Raw genomic sequence first — 22423 nt, forward strand, 5'->3', positions numbered from 1 at the left:
AAATGCTCTAGTTGAATACTTTCAATTACCAATAGTCTTTTAAATGCAATAGTTACAGTTGTTGCAATAGGCAACACAAGTTAAACACAATTATAACATTGAGCTCAATGGGAATTTTTAAGTAAAGGCAATATCAATTACTTTACATAGGTTTTTCTTACCCAGGGCTGGATCCTGGATTCAGCCCTGGTGCATCTCCTGTAAACAGTTGAAAGAAATCGTTTTTGTTACACAGGCGACTTTTAAGGAATATTTGTATGTTTCAAAAATCAACACTTAGAAGAATTTCTGGTAAAAACCAGGCAATGTTATCCTATGGAGAAAAGTTTGGTTATCGGAAAATCGCACTTATAATTACTTTTCAGGGTCAGTGCTGGGCATCAAGATCCAGCACTGGGAGCTCTACTGGTAACAGGTGAATAATTTAGTTTTCGTTGATCGGCTGATTTTTGGTGAATATTTTAATATTTCAAAACTCGACACTTAGAAGAATTTCCAAGTGAAACCAGTCAATGTTACCCTATGGGGAAAATGTAGGTTATCGGCTTTCAGGTAAGTACTCGACTGGTAGAGTTAAGCTTCTGGGCATAGACTCAGGGGTCTCCCAGGGTCAGGTAGGTACAGTTGTACACCCTCAGCGGCACAGGGGCAGCCGGGTGCAGAGAGAGCTAGGCCCAATGTTAGCCTATGGCGGGCAGGGGGGCCTTGGTTGGTGGCTGCTAGCTGGCAGACCACGCGGCTGTGGGAGCTGGGCTCCTGGTCACTTACACAGGGTAAGTGGGGAAGTAAGATAGGATAGATGTTGCACTTTCAGGGGCACTCGGGAGGCTGGGTGCAGGGTGCTTTTGAGCCGTGGGCGCTCACTGTATTTCAATGGAGAAGCTGCAAGATTAACAAAGGCTGCAAGCTTGGGGACGGAGATTCTTCAGGTGCGACCACCACTTAGAGAGGTAAGTTGGGAAGCTGTAGTTTAGGTAGGCACCCAGGAGTTGGGCACAGGGGGCCGCAGGGCGCCGGGGGGCCTTTTGGCATCGGGAAATCTTACCCTCTGCTGGTCGCGGTTGGAGGGGTGCCTGGTTGTGAGGCTGCAGGCGTCGTCAGGAGCGTCGAGGAGGGTCTTTGGGTGCTGAATTCTTAGTCACAGTTGCCGGGGGAACGTCCTCGTGGTCTTTGTTCACTCAGGCACAGGCCGGGCTCGGCGGGTGCAGAGTGTGCTGGATTCGTGGTTCCTGGCTGGTACCAGGAGTTGTTGCTGTTTGAGCAGAACCACTGCTCATGGGAGTCCCAGTATTTAGATAAGCAAAGCAGTCAGGTCCTCCGGGGTTTTCGAGGTTGCTGACCACTGGAGACGCCGGGGTTTAGCAGGAGAAGGTTCGAGGGTCGACCGGCCTGTAGGGCTGGGGCCAAGTCAGTTGGTGTTGTCCTCTTGTTAGCAGCTGCACGGCAGGTTATTCTTTCTTCTTGTTTCAAAATTGGGATCAGAGGAAGGAAGGTTCAGGGTGCCCCTAAATACTACATTTAGGGGCGTTACAGGTAGGTAGAGGTCAGGGACCAATGGGTCCCTTCCCTGGGGTTGGCACACCCCCTAGCCTGCCCCTCTCCAGTGGGAGGGGGACAGGAGCCTAGTCCTGATTGGGTAGAGCTCCCTATCCTCAAGATGGCGAGAGCCTGGAGTTGTGCTTCACCTCGCCTCCACCACCTGAGGGGTGGGGTTGGCAGAGGCTGGCATACCCCCTTTCCTCACTTGGGGTTTCCCGCCGATCTTCCCGCCAGAGTGGGGGGTCAGAACCGGTGGGGGCCAGTTGCTGAGTACAGCAAGAGGCCTGGAGCTTTACCTGGCCATCCGGGGGGGGGGGGGACGGAGACCTAGCACCTCGCCCAGGATGTGCATGGTGGCAGACCCACGAGAGCGGATGGCTCTCTACCTAGGGGTCCAGCAACATGTCTGCTGCCTCTCAGTCAGGACGCTGGTGTTGTTGGTTAGTTTCAGGGGGCATCTCTAAGATGCCCTCTGTCGTGCATTTTACATTAAATCCCACACTGGCATCAGTGTGGGTTTAATGAGCTGAGAAGTTTGATACCAAACTTCTCAGTCTTCAGTGTAGCCATCATGGTGCTGTGGAGTTCGTGATGACGACCTACCAGCACCATATACTCTTAATGGCAGCACTGCACTTAGTGCCCAGGAATGGACCTAGGTACAAGGGGTACAGGGCTCATGCACCTGTGCCCACACCACTGGCATAGTGCACCCAACTAGAGGGGTGACTGAGGTATGCCAGGGCAGTGTGTTTGTGGGCATGGCACACAGGGATGTGTTTTTTATTTTTTTTAATGGACCTGAAGCACACCCTTCATTGTACACGAGTTCCTTTGCATCATTTTCTCAATGTTGGCGTGCATACACTCTTTTTGCGCTCCGTCCCAATTGCGCAAATTTAGAATTCATCAAAGAGTAGTGATACGCAGTTTTCTGAATCACAGAAGAGTTGTACAGCCGGGTACACATTTGTGAATCAAGTAAACACGTAATCAGTAGTGTAGCAAAAGTTTATCCATTTATTTCCAAAGTTTTATAATCCTTGTCCGTCACGTCAAAGGTTCAAATTTCCATTATTTCATGCATTTAATTTGCACAAGAATTGCCCATCCGGGCCTATTCACAGGCATGTTTGAGAAACTTGATTCCTCCGTCTTAATAAATCCACCCAATGCATTTCGGTCATTCAGTGATGTGTGCCATGTCAACTCTGTTTTATTCTGCACCAAGACACTCAGCCTGCAAAGGCAGTGTGTGTGTGTCAGGGTCTCTAAGGGTGGCACAATAAGTGCTGCAGCCCTTAGGGGCCTTCTCTGGTCACAGTGCCCTGGGTACCTATGGTACCATTTACCAGGGGCTGACATGTGGCCAGAGATGCCAATTGGGTTTAGGCTTCAATACAGTTTTTAGGGAAGGAACACAGGCCCTGGGCACCTGATTGGCAGGAGCCCAGGGCACGCTCATTCAAAGTACATCAGCAATTCAGCAAAAAGTGGGGGCGTACCTTGCAAGAAAGATGGCACTTTCTCACACTATTGCAGCATAGCTCCTTGTATGGCTCTGTCATCACGTCTAGTGGAGGGACTGGAGCTAGAACTGGAGCCTTAAGGTGCCATTTGCTGGTGCTGGGGAGCGATTGTGCATTTCCAGATACAGTCTGGAGCCTGAGGAGCTTTAAAAGTTGAGACATTTGCTAATAAATATTCACCAAAAATCAGTCTGTTAAATGAATAAACACTTCATACTGATGTGCTCTTTTTTGCAAAGCTGTGTGTGCAACACAGAAACCTCGCTGGTCAGATACAGTGCCGAACTTCTGCAGTATTATCATAAGAGTAAGCACTATGACGGCTGTTGGATGCCTCAAATGTATCAGAGGTTTGTCTGCATACAGTGAGAACAAGCATTTACAATGCAATAGGTCTAGCAGTGACATGGTTTTGAGTAAATGGCCTTGTAAATGACTTTTTTTTTGTTTTGTAAAACATTAATAAGAGGCATTGTAATTTAAAATGCTAATAGCTAAAAGTATTGTAAATGCAAAATCTACTGCATCGCATTTACACGAGTGTGAGCTATTGGCAATGGAAATGGTAATGGCTTTTATTAATGTGATTTTTTTTTTTTGTTTAACATAAATATAATGGATGTTAGAATCCGGGGTCTCTGGTTGGTGCAGGTATGCACTTCCTCCAAGTCAGGGCATAGGATTACCTCTTTAAAAATAACCCCTGCTCACCCTCTAGGTAACGTTGCGCGAGCAGTCAGCCTAGATTTCCAGAGGGCATTAGGTTAAGCGTTCAAGATATCTCACACAATCACCACCCCCCCACACAGACACAAGGCTGTATTTATATCAAAATAAAGTTCTTTATATAAAAGATTTTCTTCAAGCAGGATATCAAAATACAGTTTTCACTTAAATAAGGTTCCAGTTACTTTAAATGCTTTTAGGCAGTCCACAGTTCTTAAAATGGCACTTTCCTATTCAAAACAAGCTTCTTTGGGGTTCTGTGTGCTTCGTAGCGCCTTCGGTACGCTTCGTACTAAGTTTTGGACGTCTCTTGCCGTTTCTCACGCTTCTCGCGTGAGCACACGTACTCGGGACGTGAACCGCACGGACCGTACCCTCGTAGGTACGTGTCGTACACGTTCGGTATGCCGCTTCCCAAACCTCACGCTTCACGCGTGAGCAACGTACTATACTTTCAAAGGGGGACAATTCGTACCTTTCCGGATCGCTTCGTACAGTCGCTCCGAAGGTTGCTAAAGCGCACGCTTTACGCGTGAGCAGCGTAGCGGGTCTCAAGCGTCAGTACGGCCCGAACCAAGCAACGGACGGGTCGTACCAACGCGCACTGCACACAGTACCTTGGAATTCTTGTTGGGCAAAGGTCCTGGCGGCTCCAGAAGTCGGTGAGGGGTGTCCCACGTCGCGTTGCTGTCCCTGGAGGTCAGAGGATGACGATGCTTCGTGGGGCACATCTAGGCTTCCGGACACGCACCAGAGGGTAGAAGCAGGAGGGGCAGCTCGGGGGCAATTCCTTCAGCGCGTCACGCTGCCGGCTTCAGAGAGGACACACAGGGCTTCGTAGGTCCTTGCAGGGGCTTCCACGGCCAGGGAGGGGTCGCAGAGGCTCGGCGCTCGGAGCCTAGTCAGTTTCTTCTTTGCGTTGCGAGCTACGGCTCGGGGGGCAGATGCTTGCGGTGCTTGGACCAGGTAGACAGGTCTTTGCGGTGCTCGCAGTAGCCCCGGTGGCAGATGTCGCGGTGCTCAGATGAGTGGCACACAGGTCCTCAGGGGTCAGCGTCACAGGATCGCCTCCAGCAGCTTCTCCTCTTCTTGGGAAAAGGTAGCGCCCACTGTTCCTGGAGCGCAGATCAGGGGGCAAGTTCACCAGCAAGCCCTTGGAGATTGTTCAAAGCACAAGTTGATTCAAAAGTCTTTTCTTCTCAAGTCTTTTCCTCCTCTCCTTCTTGCAGCAAGGCTCCCACCACAGGCCAGTCTCACAGGTCAGAGACAGTAGTCCTCCATGCAGCTTTCCCAGGTCCTTCTCTTCAGGCAGAGTTTCTTCTTGGCGCAAACAGGATCTGATTTCTTAGGAGCAGGGCTCCTTCTTTTAGAGCACAATTCTTTTGTTCTTTGTCGCCAGGGGGCCTGGGCCTGGCTCAGTCCAGTTTTGGAGCACTTTGTTGTGGTGACTCTGCTCTTTCCTTTCAGCAGCAGGGCAGAGACATCAGCCGCTCCACAGGGGGCGGAGCCGGCATTGTGGTGGCAGAGCACAGGTCTATTCAGAGTCAAAATGTGTACTCCTCCCACCCATCCTGGTGTAATCTCTCTACCCACCACCTGGCAGCCAGCCTGTCTCCTGGAATTCCCCAGCCCTGCTCCTTACTGTAGCTAGGCAGAACACACACACACACAGCAGAGGCGGACTGAAATGGCCAGGTCAGTAAATACTGACTTTCTAAAAGTAGTATTTACAAACACAGGATATTAAAATAAACTTTACTAAAAGAAGTATTTTATTATTCTGAGTTCAGGCATACTAAACTTGACTTTCTACCATGCTCTCTGAGTCCACTGGGATTACAGCGTGTAGTAATCCCAGCAGCCCATTCTGGCCTATGGAGAGCAGGTAGCCTTCAATGGTGAAAAACGAAAATGGCTGTAATTCACTATTAAGACATGCCACACATATCAGGGCATGTCCTACCTTATGCCTACAATGCACCCTGCCCTTGGGCCTACCAGAGGGGTGACTAATATGTAGTTAAGGGAAGGTTTAGGGACTGGCAAGTGGGGGCACTTGCGCAGTCAGCGCGACAGTACCAGACTGCACGCAGGTTCTGCAATTGCAGACCTTAGACACATTTTACTAGGCCGCTTCTGTGGGTGGCACAACCAGCGCTGCAGGCCCACCAGCAGCATTTGTATTTACAAGCCCTGGCACTCCTGGTGCACTTTACTAGGGGCTGATAGTAAACCAAATAAACCAAACATGGAAACCAATCAATGTCCACATTTTACCATAGGGAGAGCATATGCACCTTAGCACTGATCAGCAGTGGTAAGGTGCCCAGAGTCATAAAACAGCCAACAACAGGTCAGAAAAAATGCAGGAGGAAGGCAAAAAGTTTAGTGATGACCCTGCAAAAAGTTTAGTGATGACCCTTCAAAAAGGGCCAAGTCCAACAAGGGATTTCTAATGCAATAGCATAAACGTATGTAAATGCGATATTTATTTTATTTCCAAGATGTTGAGAGCTATTTTCATTGTATTACAATGCTTTAACTTTGTTTTTATAAAACATACAAGGTGTGCATTAATATGCACACCTTAGTACACGCGTTACAATGGAATAGGTGTTGCAACTTGAAATGCACTAAGAGAGATTCAGTTCTCTGGCAGCAGGGGGGTTGTAATGCACAGAGAGGTGTATGATAAGGCCTCAGTCTCTGGCAGCAGGGGTGAGATGCACTGAGAGAGGTCTGTAGACCTCAGTCTCTGGCAGTAGAGTACTTGAGATGCACTAACAGAGCCTTATAGGCCACAGTTCTCTTGCAGCAGGGTGCAGGAGATGCACTGACAGCTGTGTAGACCTCAGTCTCTGGCAGCAAGGAGGTTGAGATGCACTGAGAGGTATGTAGACGTCACAGCATAGGGATGTCTGTACCTCTTCCTGCTCATGGACACCACAGCTCCCCCTTAACCAGTCCTAAAATACACACACACACACACCTACCCCCGGGGTGGGGGGGGGCCACTCGCCTTTGACTTGGCTCTTGTACTCCGCCAGCATCCCTCGCTCCTTTCGCAACTTCCCGTGGGACGTCATCCTCAGCCCTTTAAAATCCCCTCCCTCCTCAAATGAAAAGTTCCTCTCTGGTCGATTTACCCTCCCGAGGACGTCGGGGTGCTCCTGCCCCCGGTGGGAAGGTAAGGGTAGTGGTGCCGAGTACAAGGGCAGTCCCATAGGGTAGATGTTTAAGGCAGAGTGAGGAATCCCCTCCGGAGGGCAGGCATGGCTCCCAGCAGCACCAACAGGCAAGACGAGGGCTCGAAGGGGTCAATCACAAGATGCAGCAAACACTGCTAGCTTACAGCGTGAATGGGGTCAGGCGTTAGGAGTGTGCGGGGGGGGGGTGATGCAGGGTGTGAGGGGGTTGAGACATAGGGAGGGATGAAGGAAGGGAGAGACGGAATGAGCAGGAAGGATGCATGAATGTGTAATGCAAGTACGGTGCTCATGTAAAGCGCTCCAATACCTTCGGGTCGAGTTTGCGCTATATACATATGCACACAAAAAATGCAGTGACACTGCGAGGCTGGTGAAATGAGTGGGGTGAGGCAGGGGTGTGAGGGTGGGGTGAGGCAGGGGAGGAGGTGATGAAGGGGTGAGATGCAATGGGAAGGAAGCAAGACTATGAGGGGAGAGTGGAGGGTGAGAGCGTGCAGGTGGTGACAGGTGAGGGATATGACTGAGGGTGAGGTGAGAGGGGGCGATGCGAAGCTGGGAGGTATGACAGGTAGGTGTGAGAGCTGGTGGGTGAGGCAGAGGGTGAGTGACGGAGGAGTTGGAGTTGTGAGGTGGGGGAGGCTGCACACAGTAAGGATGTGAGGCTGTAGAACTGCAGGGAGGGAGTGTCGGTGGGCGAGACAGTTCGTGGTGATGCAGGGGTGACACTGAGGGTGGGCTGAGAGGAAGAGAGCGTGAGAGGAGGATGGGAAGAGACGCTGCAGAGTGAAAGCCGAGTGAAAGCTGTAGTTTAATGCAGGGGGTGGGTCTGTGAGGGTGCGCGGTGACGGAGGGGTGGAGGTGATGGAGGGGTGAGGGTGCAAGATGTCGGAGGGGAGGGACTGAGTGTGCGAGGTGATCGAGGGATGACTGCATGTGAGGTGAGAGAGGGAGAGACCACACTGCGAGGCTCAGGTTACGGCAGGGGTCTTCAAACTGTGGGGCGCGACCCCCAGGGGGGCCGTGGAGTGATGCAAAGGGGGTCGCGCCTTCCCAGTCACACTTCTGCCCAGGCCCAAGGGCTTCAGCCCCCCCCCCCCCCCCTTCCCCCGTCCTGTGTCTCAGCCCGGGCTGCTGCAGTGAAACTTGAGCTGCTGGGGGCTCAGCTGGGCAGTGTCTGGATTCCTATCTCCGGCACCCCCGTGTTTTTTCACAGGTCTTTAAAGACCATTTAACATGCCTTTGTAAACTGCTTACAGAGGCTTAGGTTTTTTTGCTGGTTCCAGTACCCCCTGGGTCCCCACTGTGCCTATTCCTTACATTAGGATTTTACATTCACTGCCATAGTGTGAGAATGCATTTCATGGAAAGGAATACAAAGTTGGCTTCCTGGGGGCGCCGTGAGTGAAAGTTTATTGTGCTTTTGAAGCACCTGCTGCAGCGTTTCTTTCCCTGGCAATTACCAGGCCTCACTTGTGTGATTAATTATCTTCCTGGAGAGAGATCAGAATGTTGTATAGTTGAGGTTTTGACTTGGGTGATGTTAGTGCAGAGGGTTAATATGCCTGCTGCAAAGAACGTGTACCAAGTAGATTACAGAGTGCGTATGATGTGAAGAGATCAGCAGGTTACTGCTTCCAAAGAGACATCCTTTTGTTACTTGCAATTTATAACTTAAAGTCCTAATAGAGAATAGTGAGCTATTAACTTTCATCCTAGAACAGCATACACACTACAAAGAATACATTATTAGACCATTGATTAATGTTGCAAAAAGGGTTAATTTGGCTAGAAATCAATTCTTATTATTAAAGGAAACTCCCAACTATGCTGTTTCTTTTTCGACTCTGAGTTTGTGCTTCTCCACACCAAGCACTCTTGAACTATACTGCCTACCAGTATGGATGACATGTGACTCCTATACTTTTAGTCCTTTGGCTTGTGTAACATTTCCTATACACTGATTTACACACTTATGATTGATTGTCTCTGTGTAATGTGTGTGTGATGCAAAGTGCTCGGACACCCTACACTGGTATGAGTGGCACTATATAACTAATTCAATGCATCTGAGAGTGTGGGGTTATGGAGACTTGGTCACTGTTAAAGGGTGCTAGTGAGAGAATCCGTGGTGGGGGTGGTCATTGTGGGGGGCACCAACAAACATGGTCGCACAGGGCACCACCAGCACTAAAGCTGGCCCTGGGAAGTATGCACAGATAAGCGCTGAAAATACCGCTTTAGGTGACTGTTTTTTTTTGTACCGACTGGGCCACCAAAATAATCTGCTGGCAACCCTAACCATAGGACTGGAAGTTTGTTGCAGGATCAGCACATTATTTATTTCCTTCACCCTCGATCCCCAATTAATGCCGCAATAGTTTAACTTAGATCTTAAAGTCTACGCCCCGTCAATAACATGCTGAGTTACTTCATGGGTCTGGAAATGCACCCTGCATTCAGACAACTCATTCCTCATTCTCGCCCTTCATTGTCACGCTCACCCTGCACTCACAGTGATCACAATGCACTCACACTGATCACCATGCACTTGCACCATTCACCCGCTCACCTTGCACTCACAGCGATCACAATGCACTCACACTGATCACCATGCACTTGCACCATTCACCCGCTCACCCTGCACTCACAGTGATCACAATGCACTCACACTGATCACCATGCACTTGCACCATTCACCCGCTCACCCTGCACTCACAGTGATCACAATGCACTCACACTGATCACCATGCACTTGCACCATTCACCCGCTCACCCTGCACTCACAGTGATCACTCTGCTCTCAAAATGCACTTGTCCTGCTCACACTATACCTCAACCTGCAGTCACACGAGTACACTACTCATCCTGCACTCATGTGACACTTCACTCACCTGTCCCCCTCACTACTCAATATGCAACTCACTCAAACAAGCCCATCAGTAATCATACAATCATTCATCCCATTCTGAACTTGCATCCGCACCCAAAATGAGAGAGGACAGCAAGGGAGTGAGAGAATTTGATTGAAGAGGTCAGGGATGAGGAGAAATGTGAATTGCCGAAGAGAAGTGTGGACACGCAAGAAGTGAGTGTGATCCAAAGGTGAGGGCTTCTGTTAGAACAAAGGGGAGATGTGAAAGAGGAATGGGGGGACTGGAGAGGTGTAAGATACAAATAGACAAAAATTTGAATGAAGAGACGAGGTGAATGAGAAGTGCTGAGGGGCACGGGAGGTGACAGGGCCAGAGAGGCCATGAGATAAATGTGAGAGACTGTTAGAGATGAAGGCAGTGAAAGGACAGAATGGCAAGAGGTGATTAAAGGTGAAGTGAGAGGTTGAATGGGGAGAGTTCAGAAGTTGTAAAAAGGGGTGAAAGAAAATGACCTGCAAAGTGAGAGAGGGATCCGGGGTTAGGAGAGGAGAGAGGGATGGAAGGGAGGGGGTGAGAGGAAAGCTGCATGGGTAAAAGGCTTAACTCTACACAAAACCGCCAGGGTTTTAAGGGACCCCTGCTTCTTCCGGTCAGGGCCAGGTGAGCTTCTAATGTGGCAGCACGTATTGCTGCAGAGTGGAAGGCCCTTCACAAACGTTGACTTGAAATCTTTCTGATGATAATTGCTGTATTTTGGTTATAAATGGGTACTGATTGGGTGAAATCTTTCCTCAGCGTTACTGTGTGCAACAAATATCAAAATAATGAAGCAATGCTATCCCAAAATACGCGGCATCACATAACCTTATTTACATTTTCATCCCACGCAATTTAGTCAACAGGTTTAGACATTTTTGTCAAGAGGGGGTCCTTACGCCTCAAAATGTTGACAGGGGGGTCTCGGCATCCAAAAGTTTGAAGACCTCTGGGTTACGGTGAGGCGAGAGGTGCTGCAGGGGGAGAGGCTGTGAGGATGGACTGTGAACCCGTGCCGGGGTTCAAGGTGAAGTGGAGGAGGGGTGAGGGTATGCAGGGGTGGATAAAAGAGGTCAAACTAAGGGACCAGAAATAGTTTTTGGAGAAGATCTGGAGGGTGTCCTCAGTGTGCTGTAGACTGGGGAAGACGAAGAGGTGATGCCTGGAGACAGACTGAGGAGGGAGATGGTGTGGCAGTGGCTGGACTTCTCAATCAATCAGGATTGTTCTAAAGCACGACTACTCAACCGTGAGGGTCTCAAGGCATCTAACCCTTTACTCGCCGCTCTGACAAAGAAATGTTGCAACCAGAGCCTGTGTGAATTCCTCGCCATTCATTAAACATCAATGGAGTGGGGGACTAGACTGCCGAGACACCTTTCAGTAGAGTGTATTGCAAAGGCCAGTAACAGTGCTAACAGTTTGTGGAATTATTATTTTTTTGTTGCATATTTATATAGCGCGAACTTGACCCAAAGGTATTGGAGCGCTGTACATGAGCACCGTATTTACATTACACATTCAGGCACGGGGAGATTTAGTGATTTGCCCAGAATCACAGGATGTGGATGCGACCCTGAGGCTCGAACCCTGGTTTCCAGCATCAAATTGTCGGCAGCGTAGCCGACTGATGCAAAAACGAGGATGCAAAAGAAAGCAAATGAGTTAAATATTGTACCACGTGACTTTTTCACCCCATGCACTGTTTGACAGGTGCTCTATTGTTATACTATTGACAACAAAAAATGATATTCACGCTCACTGACCACTTGAGGCAGACATTAAATACTAAAAAACATACTCAGAACAAGCCGGAATTCAGGCGCCCTTACCCGGGACGTGGGCGGGGCCTGCTCCGGCAGAAAGAGAAACCGGCATGCCGTGCTAACGCGGGGCTCCCATGCTGAAGCGAGAGCCCCGTGAGTGGAGAAAAGCCCCGGGACCCAGGAGGGGGCCGGGTGAAGAGTGCAGCGGTCGAGGCTGCCCACAGCAGCGCGGGGCTCCCAGGAGTGCAGGGAAGCCCCGCAAATGAAGTGCTGCAGCCGCGAGGAGGAGCCCCCCCCCAGAAGAGCAGCCCGGTGAGTGAAGAAGGGCTGGGGGGCTCCATGTGGGCTATTGTTGGTGCAAAGTGTCCTTTTGGCATTCTGAGCGGCCCCGTCTCGCAGCGGGCCACTCTAACAGGGCTGGCATGTGGTTGGAAGGGGGACAGGAGATGTGCACATCGCGTGTGTGGACGTGCGTGTTCATGTGCGCGTACACAGGCTCCAATCCGCCAAAAGCCTTGCGCGTGCCCATGTCCTGTCCCACTTCCGAGGCAAGTCAGCAACAATAGATCTCGCTGGCGACCGCAGCGCTTTGCGCTGCATTCGCCAGGCGAGACCTAAAAATGGGTCTGCAGTGCCAATGCATATGCTCCCACTACTTACATACAATACCTTGTGGTGGACATGCTCAAAGATCTAACATTAAGAAAAACAGGAATAAACATGAAGGTCAGCGCTGATTAGTTCCTCTCATCAATATCAAACTGCAGGAGATTACAGTATTTGACTTTCGCCACCTGCTTTGAATATAGCAGTATTATCAAATACAATTTCTGCCTGTAATTCATTTTCTGTAGAGTTTGAAACAGACAAAGGCACTATTTTCTTTTGCTTAACCACAAAAGAGCTGCTCCTAAAGTGATAACCACTATAAGGTTTGAGTTATATTGTGAGTGGGGACATCTCACAAAAAGTAACGGACTGGTCTCACACACCACCTGGTGTCATGCTTCATCATTGACCAGTACTCGCCCTCTAAAACCTTGGTTTGATAGAGGGCGGGCATACACCCGACGACAGGGATGCACTTCTAAACTAAGTGGGGGCCCGTGTATAAGTGAGTGAGATTAGAAATCATTTTAGTTATCCTCATTGTGTTTTTTAATGTGAAAGGTAAGGAGTAGTTTCTTTTCTGTAACTCCAGTTCTGTAGTAGGGGTATCTCTGTTATAGTCATAATCTAGTGAATAGTCCCGCCCATGTGCGTGGACCCCGGAGCAATAAAAAATAATCTCTAAAGGTGACAAATCATGCAGACCTGCATACACCTTTGAGAGAGAATTTGATTTAAAGATAGATAATGCAGCCTATACCCACAGGCTACACTGTCCAGTACTTCAACTAGAATTCCACCAACATCCACAAACAGCACTGCCTGTCCAGCTTTTCTCCACATAGGAAAAAACCCTGCCTCTACCAGCAAAAGCCTCTGGAATGATAGAGAGGAAGGAGTGGACAGACAAGCCCCATAGGCTGCCATTATGTGGCTTAGAACAGGATACTGTGCCTTTAAGAAAACTTTCCAGATTTCCAGAACTTTCCCCAGTATCCCAGAATGCCCAGCAGGTCCCATTTACTTTCAGTTCTTTTTGAAGGCGTAGCACGCCAGACCTGTAGCATTCTTCATATGAATAATTATCTCTCCACCGGGGAGGAGGGCGGGCGCTTATGACTATAACAGAGATACCCCTACTACAGAACTGGAGTTACAGAAAAGAAACTACTCCTTCTGTAGTAGGGGATCTCTGTGTATAGTCATAATCTAGTGAATAGAATGGCAAGCCCATCCCCACACAACAACAGCGGTGGAGAACAACAAGACAAAACCACTACTGTGCGAACAAATTTCGCAGCGAAGCCTGCCCAACCTGTGCATCTGCCCTGGCATCCGAGTCCAGACAGTAATGCGCAGCAAAGGTATGGACCGACTTCCAAGTGGCCGCCTTGCAGATTTCCGCAATAGGAACATTACGCAGCAAAGCCGTCGTGGCAGCTTTGCCCCTGGTGGAATGAGCCTTAGGTTTACCCCCTAAGGTCTTATTAGCCTTTTGATAACACAATTGTATGCAGGACACAATCCACCGAGAAATGGACTGTTTAGAGGTCGCAAGACCAGTCCTGACTGATCCATAATTAACAAACAATTGGTCAGACCTACGAATATCCTTGGTCTTATCCAGATAAAATTTCAACACCCTCCGAACATCCAGGGAATGGAGAGACCTTTCCGCTGGCGAAGAGGGATTCTGAAAGAACGGAGGTAAAGTTATGATCTGCGCCTCGACGGCGATCTGCGCCTCGACGGCGATCTTCTTGACGTCGATCGTCTCGACGTCGAACCTCTCTTCGACGGCGACGTCGACCGTCTCCTCTTCACTGACGGCGAACGGCGATCTCCCCTCGACAGCGAGCGCCGACGCCGGGTCCGATCTCGACGCCGACTGCTGGACGGCGACGTCATCGCAGAAGATGCCGAGGTCGTCGACGGCGGCCTGTTCAGGTCCTTCGACGTCGACCGTCAACGCCGTTTCTCCCCAGAGCCCTGGGGAGACGGCGAACAGATGGTAGTCATCCCCCTCGACGCCGCCGTCGATGTCGACGGAGAGTGGGGACGCTTACTGGTCTTCCTGCCCCTGGGGAGCCCCCCAGAGGCCTCAGTATGGGCCAAATTAGCCCCTACAGACCCACCTGGTGCCTTCAGCCTTCTCTCCTCCAGGACTTGAAGCCTGATTTTCATTCTGTCCCTCAGGGTCCTGGCTGAGAACGAGTGGCAGATATCACAGTCTTCAGGCACGTGGGACTGGGGAAGGCAACCTATACACACCTCGTGTGGACCTGTTTTAGCCTTTTTTCTACCACATTCCGGGCACTTGTCGAACAAGCCAGGCATGTTGACAGTACCAGCCACTAAGCACTTGAAAAAGTGACAAAAATTGACAAAAACTACATTAAACCCTTGAAAAGGGGAGAGCTCAATGCTCCAGGGTCCTGCTAGCAGGAGCCGGAAAAAAGAACTGAAAGTAAATGGGACCTGCTGGGCATTCTGGGATACTGGGGAAAGTTCTGGAAATCTGGAAAGTTTTCTTAAAGGCACAGTATCCTGTTCTAAGCCACATAATGGCAGCCTATGGGGCTTGTCTGTCCACTCCTTCCTCTCTATCATTCCAGAGGCTTTTGCTGGTAGAGGCAGGGTTTTTTCCTATGTGGAGAAAAGCTGGACAGGCAGTGCTGTTTGTGGATGTTGGTGGAATTCTAGTTGAAGTACTGGACAGTGTAGCCTGTGGGTATAGGCTGCATTATCTGTCTTTAAATTAAATTCTCTCTTAAAGGTGTATGCAGGTCTGCATGATTTGTCACCTTTAGAGATTATTTTTTATTGCTCCGGGGTCCACGCACATGGGCGGGACTATTCACTAGATTATGACTATACACAGAGATCCCCTACTACAGAACTATATGATGTTTAAAAGCAGGTGACGATATGTGGGGGAATTAGTGTCCCTTAACCGTTGTGTTTAGAGGTAGACATGTTTCTGCAGTCTTGGCCCAGGAGGGTCCAGGGCATTCATCAGGACCTAAATATGTAAATGGGGGCTCCGTTCTTACCAAAATTGGCAAGAGTGTACAACTGTGTGGGTGTGATCAGTGTCACACTCCACAATTGGATGGCTCCTAGATTCAAGCCTGTAAAAGAAAATGTAGGGAGAGAATAAAAATATATATAACAGACCATAGTAGTGGCGAATAACTGAACTCAATACATGCACTGATCCAGTTTCTGTGTGAGTGACTACTTATGTGACATGTGCCACTCAATTTGGGTACATGATGGGGATGCAAAGGTGAGCACACGTGTCTCACTGTTCTTACCCTAAAAACCAAAGCTACTGGCCCCATGGGAGGAGGGGAGGGGAAACCCCTGTTTGTCAGAACCTGTGGGAAAAAACATAGATCACAGCTGGCGTGAGAATTGTGTTTTTCAAGTACAAACACACAGAACATGCATCCTCAATTGTGCTTATGGTGGACTAATTGCCTCAAAGTACTTTCATTCAATCCGTTCTCATTCACACCCTTACTGCCTCAAGGAAAGTTTCCTGCGTGGATCCTAGGCGACTGCTCCCGTTCCTCCCCGGTGTAGGACTGGGTGGAGAGCCGTTGTGCTTTTATAGTCTGCTCACTTAAGTAAATTGGTTTTAAGTAGTGCTAGGTGAAATCAGGTGCGTGGTTTCCTGTGTCCCTGGAGGGGAAGCATGATTCATCCATGGCCGCACTGTGCACATGCTCAGTGTGGAGCGGTAGGATGAGATGCCGATAAACCTGGAGCACTACTTCCTGTGTCCTGAAGCGCGAGTGCCTGGTTTCAAAATGGTGGAGTTACGCACATGCTCAGATTAGAGAAGTGAAGTGTGTGACGGGAATCACTGAGGCAAAGTGCGCGGTGGTCCGTGCCCTACGCGCCAGTGCCTAGTTTTACATTGGCAAAAGTACACGCATGCTCTTATGTGCTATTGGTGCGTGACTGCCAAGGCACCCGATGTGGAAACGGGTGGGCGGCCAATTACTGTGATGCAAGGTGTAATTCTACCTAGATCTTTTTAGCTGCCCAGATGGGCGAGATTTTGCATTAGGGGCAGAAGTACACGTCTGCTCTGTGTGTGACTGGTGCGTGACTGCAAAGCACCCGGTGTGTGAACAGGTGAGCGGCTGATTGGCCAGAAAAAAGGGGGGTATTCTACCCAGAGTCTAGAGCTACCCAGATCGGCGATGTGCGTGTACTAGTGGGCAGTTTTCGGTTGGACTTGCTCTGATGCACTTGTGCAAACAGGTATTCCAAAGGAAGATCATAATAAGGGTGAGGATGTCAAATGTTGGGTATTAGTGCTGAGTGTCAGCGCTATCATTTCTATTCATGCGTTAAGCCTGGGTGAGAGACTGTTCCAGCTGGGGGAGGATGACTATGGAGGACATGTGGCCTATTAGCCTCCCGACTTCGGCTTGGTTTTAAAGCCAGCTAAGTGTGATAATTCCAGGTAGACTCAGCCCATTTTAAGTACACTCATTTAAGACTGAGGGCACTGCATGTACCGATGGTTTCACAGTGTTGTGTGATGGTATACCAGGTACACTCAGTCTATGTGTTAGTGTGAATTAATCTACTGGTGGTTGTTAGAGGTTTCAACGCCCCATTTGGAGCCACGGTATTGCATCATTGAGCCCTTTGTCCCAGGTTCGTAAACTGAATACCCAGCGTTCTCTTACATGTAGGGCTTTAGTAAGGTCAAACCTTCGTTTTTTCATTACTTCCAGGATGGTCCATTTCAGGTCTGTCTTTATGGTTTTTTTCAGTGAAATGACGAGTCAGTTTGGTGTTGGTCTTTTTACACCGAATGGTGCTCCGATGTTCATTGATACGCACTTTGATTTTCCTGGTGGTCATGCCAACGTATTTGAGGTCGCATGGGCAGTTCAAGAGGTATACAACGTTCACTGTGTTGCAATTTCTGAATTCTCGCAGTTGCCAAGGGATCCCCGTTTCTATGTCTACCTCCTTGATATTAGAAGTGAGTGCGCAGGCTGTGCAGTTCCCACAGGAGAAGTGGCCGACGGGCCGTGGTTGGCTCCACAGGGTTTGTTCCTCTTCTCCGGTCGATGGTCTCTTTGCATGTACTAGTTCGTCGCGCAGACTCCTATTCCTTCTAAAGGCAAATAAAGGTGGCTGCCACTGGTTTCCAGCGCTATTGAGGATGTGCCAGTTTTTTCTCACAATTTTTTGTACTTTGTTTGAGATCGGAGTGTATGTCATAACGCATACTGGTCTTTTGGTGTCTCCTTTTGTTATATCCTCTAGTAGTGACTCTCTTGGATTGTTCCTGGCACGTTTCCTTACTCGTCTCAGCATTTTTCTCAGGCAGTGGCGTTCTAGAAGTTTATTTTCCAGTTGGTCTGCCTGCTCCTCACAGCTTGTTGTATTCGAGCAGTTCCGTCGGATTCGGAGGAACTGACCTAACGGGAGGTTTTGTCTCAGGGCCCTTGGATGGTAGCTCTCATAGAGAAGTAAACTGTTTTTATCTGTGGTTTTGATATGAACCTTTGTTGTGAATCCTTCTTGGGTTGTCATACGACATACACTCCGATCTCAAACTAAGTACAAAACATCGTGAGAAAAAACTGGCACATCCTCAATAGCGCTGGAAACCAGTGGCAGTCACCTTTATTTGCCTTTTTAGGAGGAATAGGAGTCTGCGCGACAAACTAGTACACGCAAAGAGACCATCGACCGGAGAAGAGAAACAAACCCTGTGGAGCCAACCACGGCCCGTCGGCCACTTCTCCTGTGGTAACTGCACATCCTGCGCACTCACTTCTAATACCAAGGAGGTAGACATAGGAACGGGGATCCCTTGGCAACTGCGAGAATTCAGTAATTGCAACACAGAGAACGTCGTATACTTCTTGAACTGCCCATGCGACCTCAAATACGTTAGCATGACCACCAGGAAAATCAAAGTGCGTATCAATGAACATCGGCGTACCATTCGGTGTAAAAAGACCAACACCAAACTGACTCGTCATTTCACTGAAAAAAACCATAAAGACACAGACCTGAAATGGACCATCCTGTAAGTAATGAAAAAACGAAGGTTTGACCTTACTAAAGCCCTACATGTAAGAGAACAACGCTGGGTATTCCGTTTACGAACCTGGGACAAAGGGCTCAATGATGAAATACCGTGGCTCCAAATGGGGCGTAGAAACCTCTAACCACCACCAGTAGATTAATTCACACTAACACAGACTGAGTGTACCTGGTATACCATCACACGACACTGTGAAACCATTGGTACATGCAGTGCCCTCAGTCTTAAATGAGATTACTTAAAATGGGCTGAGTCTACCTGGAATTATCACACTTCGCTGGCTTTTAAACCAAGCCGAAGTGGGGAGGCCAATAGGCCACATGCCCTCCATAGTCATCCTCCCCCAGCTGGAACCGTCTCTCACCCAGGCTTAACGCATGAATAGAAATGATAGCGCTGACACTCAGCGCTAATACCCAACATTTGAAATCCTCACCCTTATCACCCTTAATATGATCTTCCTTTGGAATACCTGTTTGCACAAGTGCATCAGAGCAAGTCCAACTGAAAACTGCCCACTAGTACACGCACAACATCGCCCATCTGGGCAGCTCTAGACTCTGGGTAGAATACCCCCCTTTTTTCTGGGCAATCAGCCGCTCACCCGTTCACACACCGGGTGCTTCGCAGTCACGCACCAGTCACACACAGAGCAGATGTGTACTTCTGCCCCTTCTGCAAAATCTCGCCCATCTGGGCAGCTAAAAAGATCTAGGTAGAATTTCACCTTGCATCACAGTAATTGGCCGCCCACCCGTTTCCACATCGGGTGCCTTGGCAGTCACGCACCAATAGCACATAAGAGCATGCGTGTACTTTTGCCAATATAAAACTAGGCACTGGCGCGTAGGGCACGGACCACCGCGCACTTTCCCTCAGTGATTCCAGTCACGCGCTTCACTTCTCTTATCTGAGCATGCGCGTAACTCCACCATTTTGAAACCAGGCACTCGCGCTTCAGGACACAGGAAGTAGTGCTCCAGGTTTATCTGCATCTCAGCCTACCGCTCCACACTGAGAATGTGCACAGTGCGGCCATGGATGAATCAGTCTTCCCCTCCAGGGACACAGGAAACCACGCACCTGATTTCACCTAGCACCACTTAAAACCAATTTACTTAAGTGAGCAGACTATAAAAGCACAACAGCTCTCCACCCAGTCCTACACCGGGGAGGAACGGGAGCAGTCGCCTAGGATCCACGCAGGAAACTTTCCTTGACGCAGTAAGGGTGTGAATGAGAACGGATTGAATGAAAGTACTTTGAGGCAATTAGTCCACCATAAGCACAATTGAGTATGAATGTTCTGTGTGTTTGTACTTGAAAAACCATAATTCTCACGCCAGCTGTGATCCATATGTTTTTTCCCACAGGTTCTGACAAACAGGGGTTTCCCCTCCCCTCCTCCCATGGGGCCAGTAGCTTTGTTTTTTGGGGTAAGAACAGTGAGACACGTGCTCTCACCTTTGCATCCCCATTATGTAGACAAATTGAGTGGCACATGTCACATGAGTAGTCACTCACACAGAAACTGGATCAGTGCATGTATTGAGTTCAGTTATTCGCCACTACTACGGTCTGTTATATATATTTTTATTCTCTCCCTACATTTTCTTTTACAGGCTTGAATCTAGGAGCCATCCAATTGTGGAGTATGACACTGATCACGCCCACACAGTTGTACACTCTTGCCACTTTTGGTAAGAACGGAGCCCCTATTTACATATTTAGGTCCTGATGAATGCCCTGGACCCTCCTGGACCAAGACGGCAGAAACATGTCTACCTCTACACACAACGGTTAGGGGACACTAATTCCCCCACATATCGTCAAGTGCTTTTAAACATCATATAGTTACCTTTCACATTAAAAAACACAATGAGGATAACTATAATGATTTTTAATCTCACTCACTTATACACGGGCCCCCACTTATCAAACCAAGGTTTTAGAGGGCGAGTACTGGTCAATGATGAAGCATGACACCAGGTGGTGTGCGAGACCAGTCCGTTACTTTTTGTGAGATGTCCCCACTCACAATATAACTCAAACCTTATAGTGGTTATCACTTTAGGAGCAGCTCTTTTGTGGTTAAACATTCATAGTTGGAGGCTGCTAGCTCTTAAACCCCGCACCTCTTGTCCCCTCCTCCACACAGTGTGGAGCTCATGTGTTTTTGACTATTTTCTTTTGTCCAGAGAGATCAACACTGGCTTTACATCCCTTTCGCAGTTTTCCCCATGACTTACGTTAACCATCTTAAGTACTCGGCTATTTGCTTATTCGGCATAAACTACTCTCGTCCTTGGCTCTGAATGACAGCTACCAGTATATCTTCAAAAAATTTTCCAAAAACTTCAGCTGGCACCAGAGTGAGAACAGAAAATTCTTCATCAAGCTAGGTCTGGAATAAAAGATTTGTGGCAGAAGTAAACTTTTGACACTCTCTCTCCCAACCTTCAAGGGTCATAAAGACTTCAGAAAATCATTCTAAAGAAAAAAAAAACCTAATCTTATCTAGCTTTCCGTTTTTTCTTCCAAGTCTCCACTAAGCCATCTCATATCTCGGAGGACACTGGAGTAGCATGAAACGATTAAAACTATATAGTCTCAAATTTTTCAAAAAATAAATCAATATAACCTGTTTCCTGGCCTGAACTTTTACTTCCTTTCGGCGTTGCCCTGCCCTGTTCCACATCTGTAGAGTGTATGCACCTTCACAATGTATTGCTGGTATTAACCATCTTCCCTGTAACAAAGCAATTAATTCGAATCTCATGCATCTTCTGGTTCGGACATGTTCTCCAGTGCAAGTTAGATTTCCTTTTCCCTTTCACATGACAATGGCAATATTATTTTTCCCGTAAGTGCCTAATTTGTAAGACAATGAGCACTGGTTCCCAAAGCTCTACTTAAATGTTAGTGTGTTGAATACCAAGGCTGTGTTTGTAGTCTTGAATTCACCTTACACCTCTATAATTCACAGACTGACACTCCCTGCCTCTTTATCTCACCCCGCAGATCCCTTTCTCCCTTTGTGATGGTTTTTCAGTCTTTAAGTATCCTCTGTCTTTTCACTTAGTGTGTTTTTCTCGATCTCCTTGGAAATGAGTGACAAGGAAAAATAAGTTGCGTTCCTCAAAAATGAGAGCCAGTGGCTCACACCGGCAACCACCAGCTTAAATTAAGTACTGTTTGCAGGTCTCCTCAAACCCTAAGCAAGTCCAACTCTTCTCCACGTAATGTGCGGTCATGTTCTCAAATCACTAAAATGCATGCAATGTGTCTCGAAGACACAAAGCAAACATCTTGTGCACACTATGTAGGCACATTTTGAAAAGCTGTCAAGACAGTCATCTGGACAAAAGTGTCATTCTGAGATCATCCATTTCAAAGATGCTGACATGATCAAATACCACCTCAATGCTGAAACATAAGGAATTTAACTTATTCCAATAGACCGTACATGACAAATGAGATTCATAGTTCGTGTTCCAGTATAATAAAATAAGATGTAAAAAAAAAAAAAGAAAAAGGAGCTACACCTTGTGGAACATAATGGAAATCTAAACGTCTTTGAAATAAAATTAATCATTTAATTAAAAAGAATACAAAAGAAATTTTACCCCATCTTCCCAAAGGTGAATGGCTGACTGGAAAATTAATTCTTGACAGTAAAAGAGCTGTTGCGGTATCAATATCTGCTGGAATACCAGCAGCTGTACAAGAAATTCTGTGAGAAAGGAAAAAAGGAAAACAAAATTAGAACAGTTACAATGCTCGACTGCAATGTGCCACCACTTGTTTTCTCTAGTTTACATGAAGGTAATTATCTAAAACAATTTGCTCATCTGAACTTCAGTGGCGGCTCCACCGCTAAGGTGGAGGAGCGTGGCCCCACTGCTTTACAGCAGTGAAATAAAGGAAACATAAAATGATAACTTGGTTATTTTATTGTTCCCTGCTGCGGCAGCTTGATGGGGTGGGGCTGCTCTACTCACAGAGTAGGGGGAGAACTGGTGGGCACTCTAAGTGCACGTGACTGTTT

General features: G+C 48.2%; 1 protein-coding gene across 2 annotated transcripts in view; it reads right to left on the reverse strand.

Annotated features, from left to right (window-relative positions):
* Window positions 1–22423, reverse strand: part of SCAF11 (SR-related CTD associated factor 11) — a 968921-nt gene that overhangs the window by 424652 nt on the left and 521846 nt on the right. For both annotated transcript variants that reach the window (XM_085653364.1, XM_085653363.1), the window contains exon 10: window positions 22002–22108. In XM_085653364.1, the coding sequence (XP_085509490.1) occupies window positions 22002–22108 (107 nt within the window). The remainder of the gene's footprint in view (window positions 1–22001; window positions 22109–22423) is intronic.

Source organism: Triturus cristatus, chromosome 4_1, assembly GCF_964204655.1.
Source record: "Triturus cristatus chromosome 4_1, aTriCri1.1, whole genome shotgun sequence".
Lineage (NCBI taxonomy): Eukaryota > Metazoa > Chordata > Amphibia > Caudata > Salamandridae > Triturus > Triturus cristatus.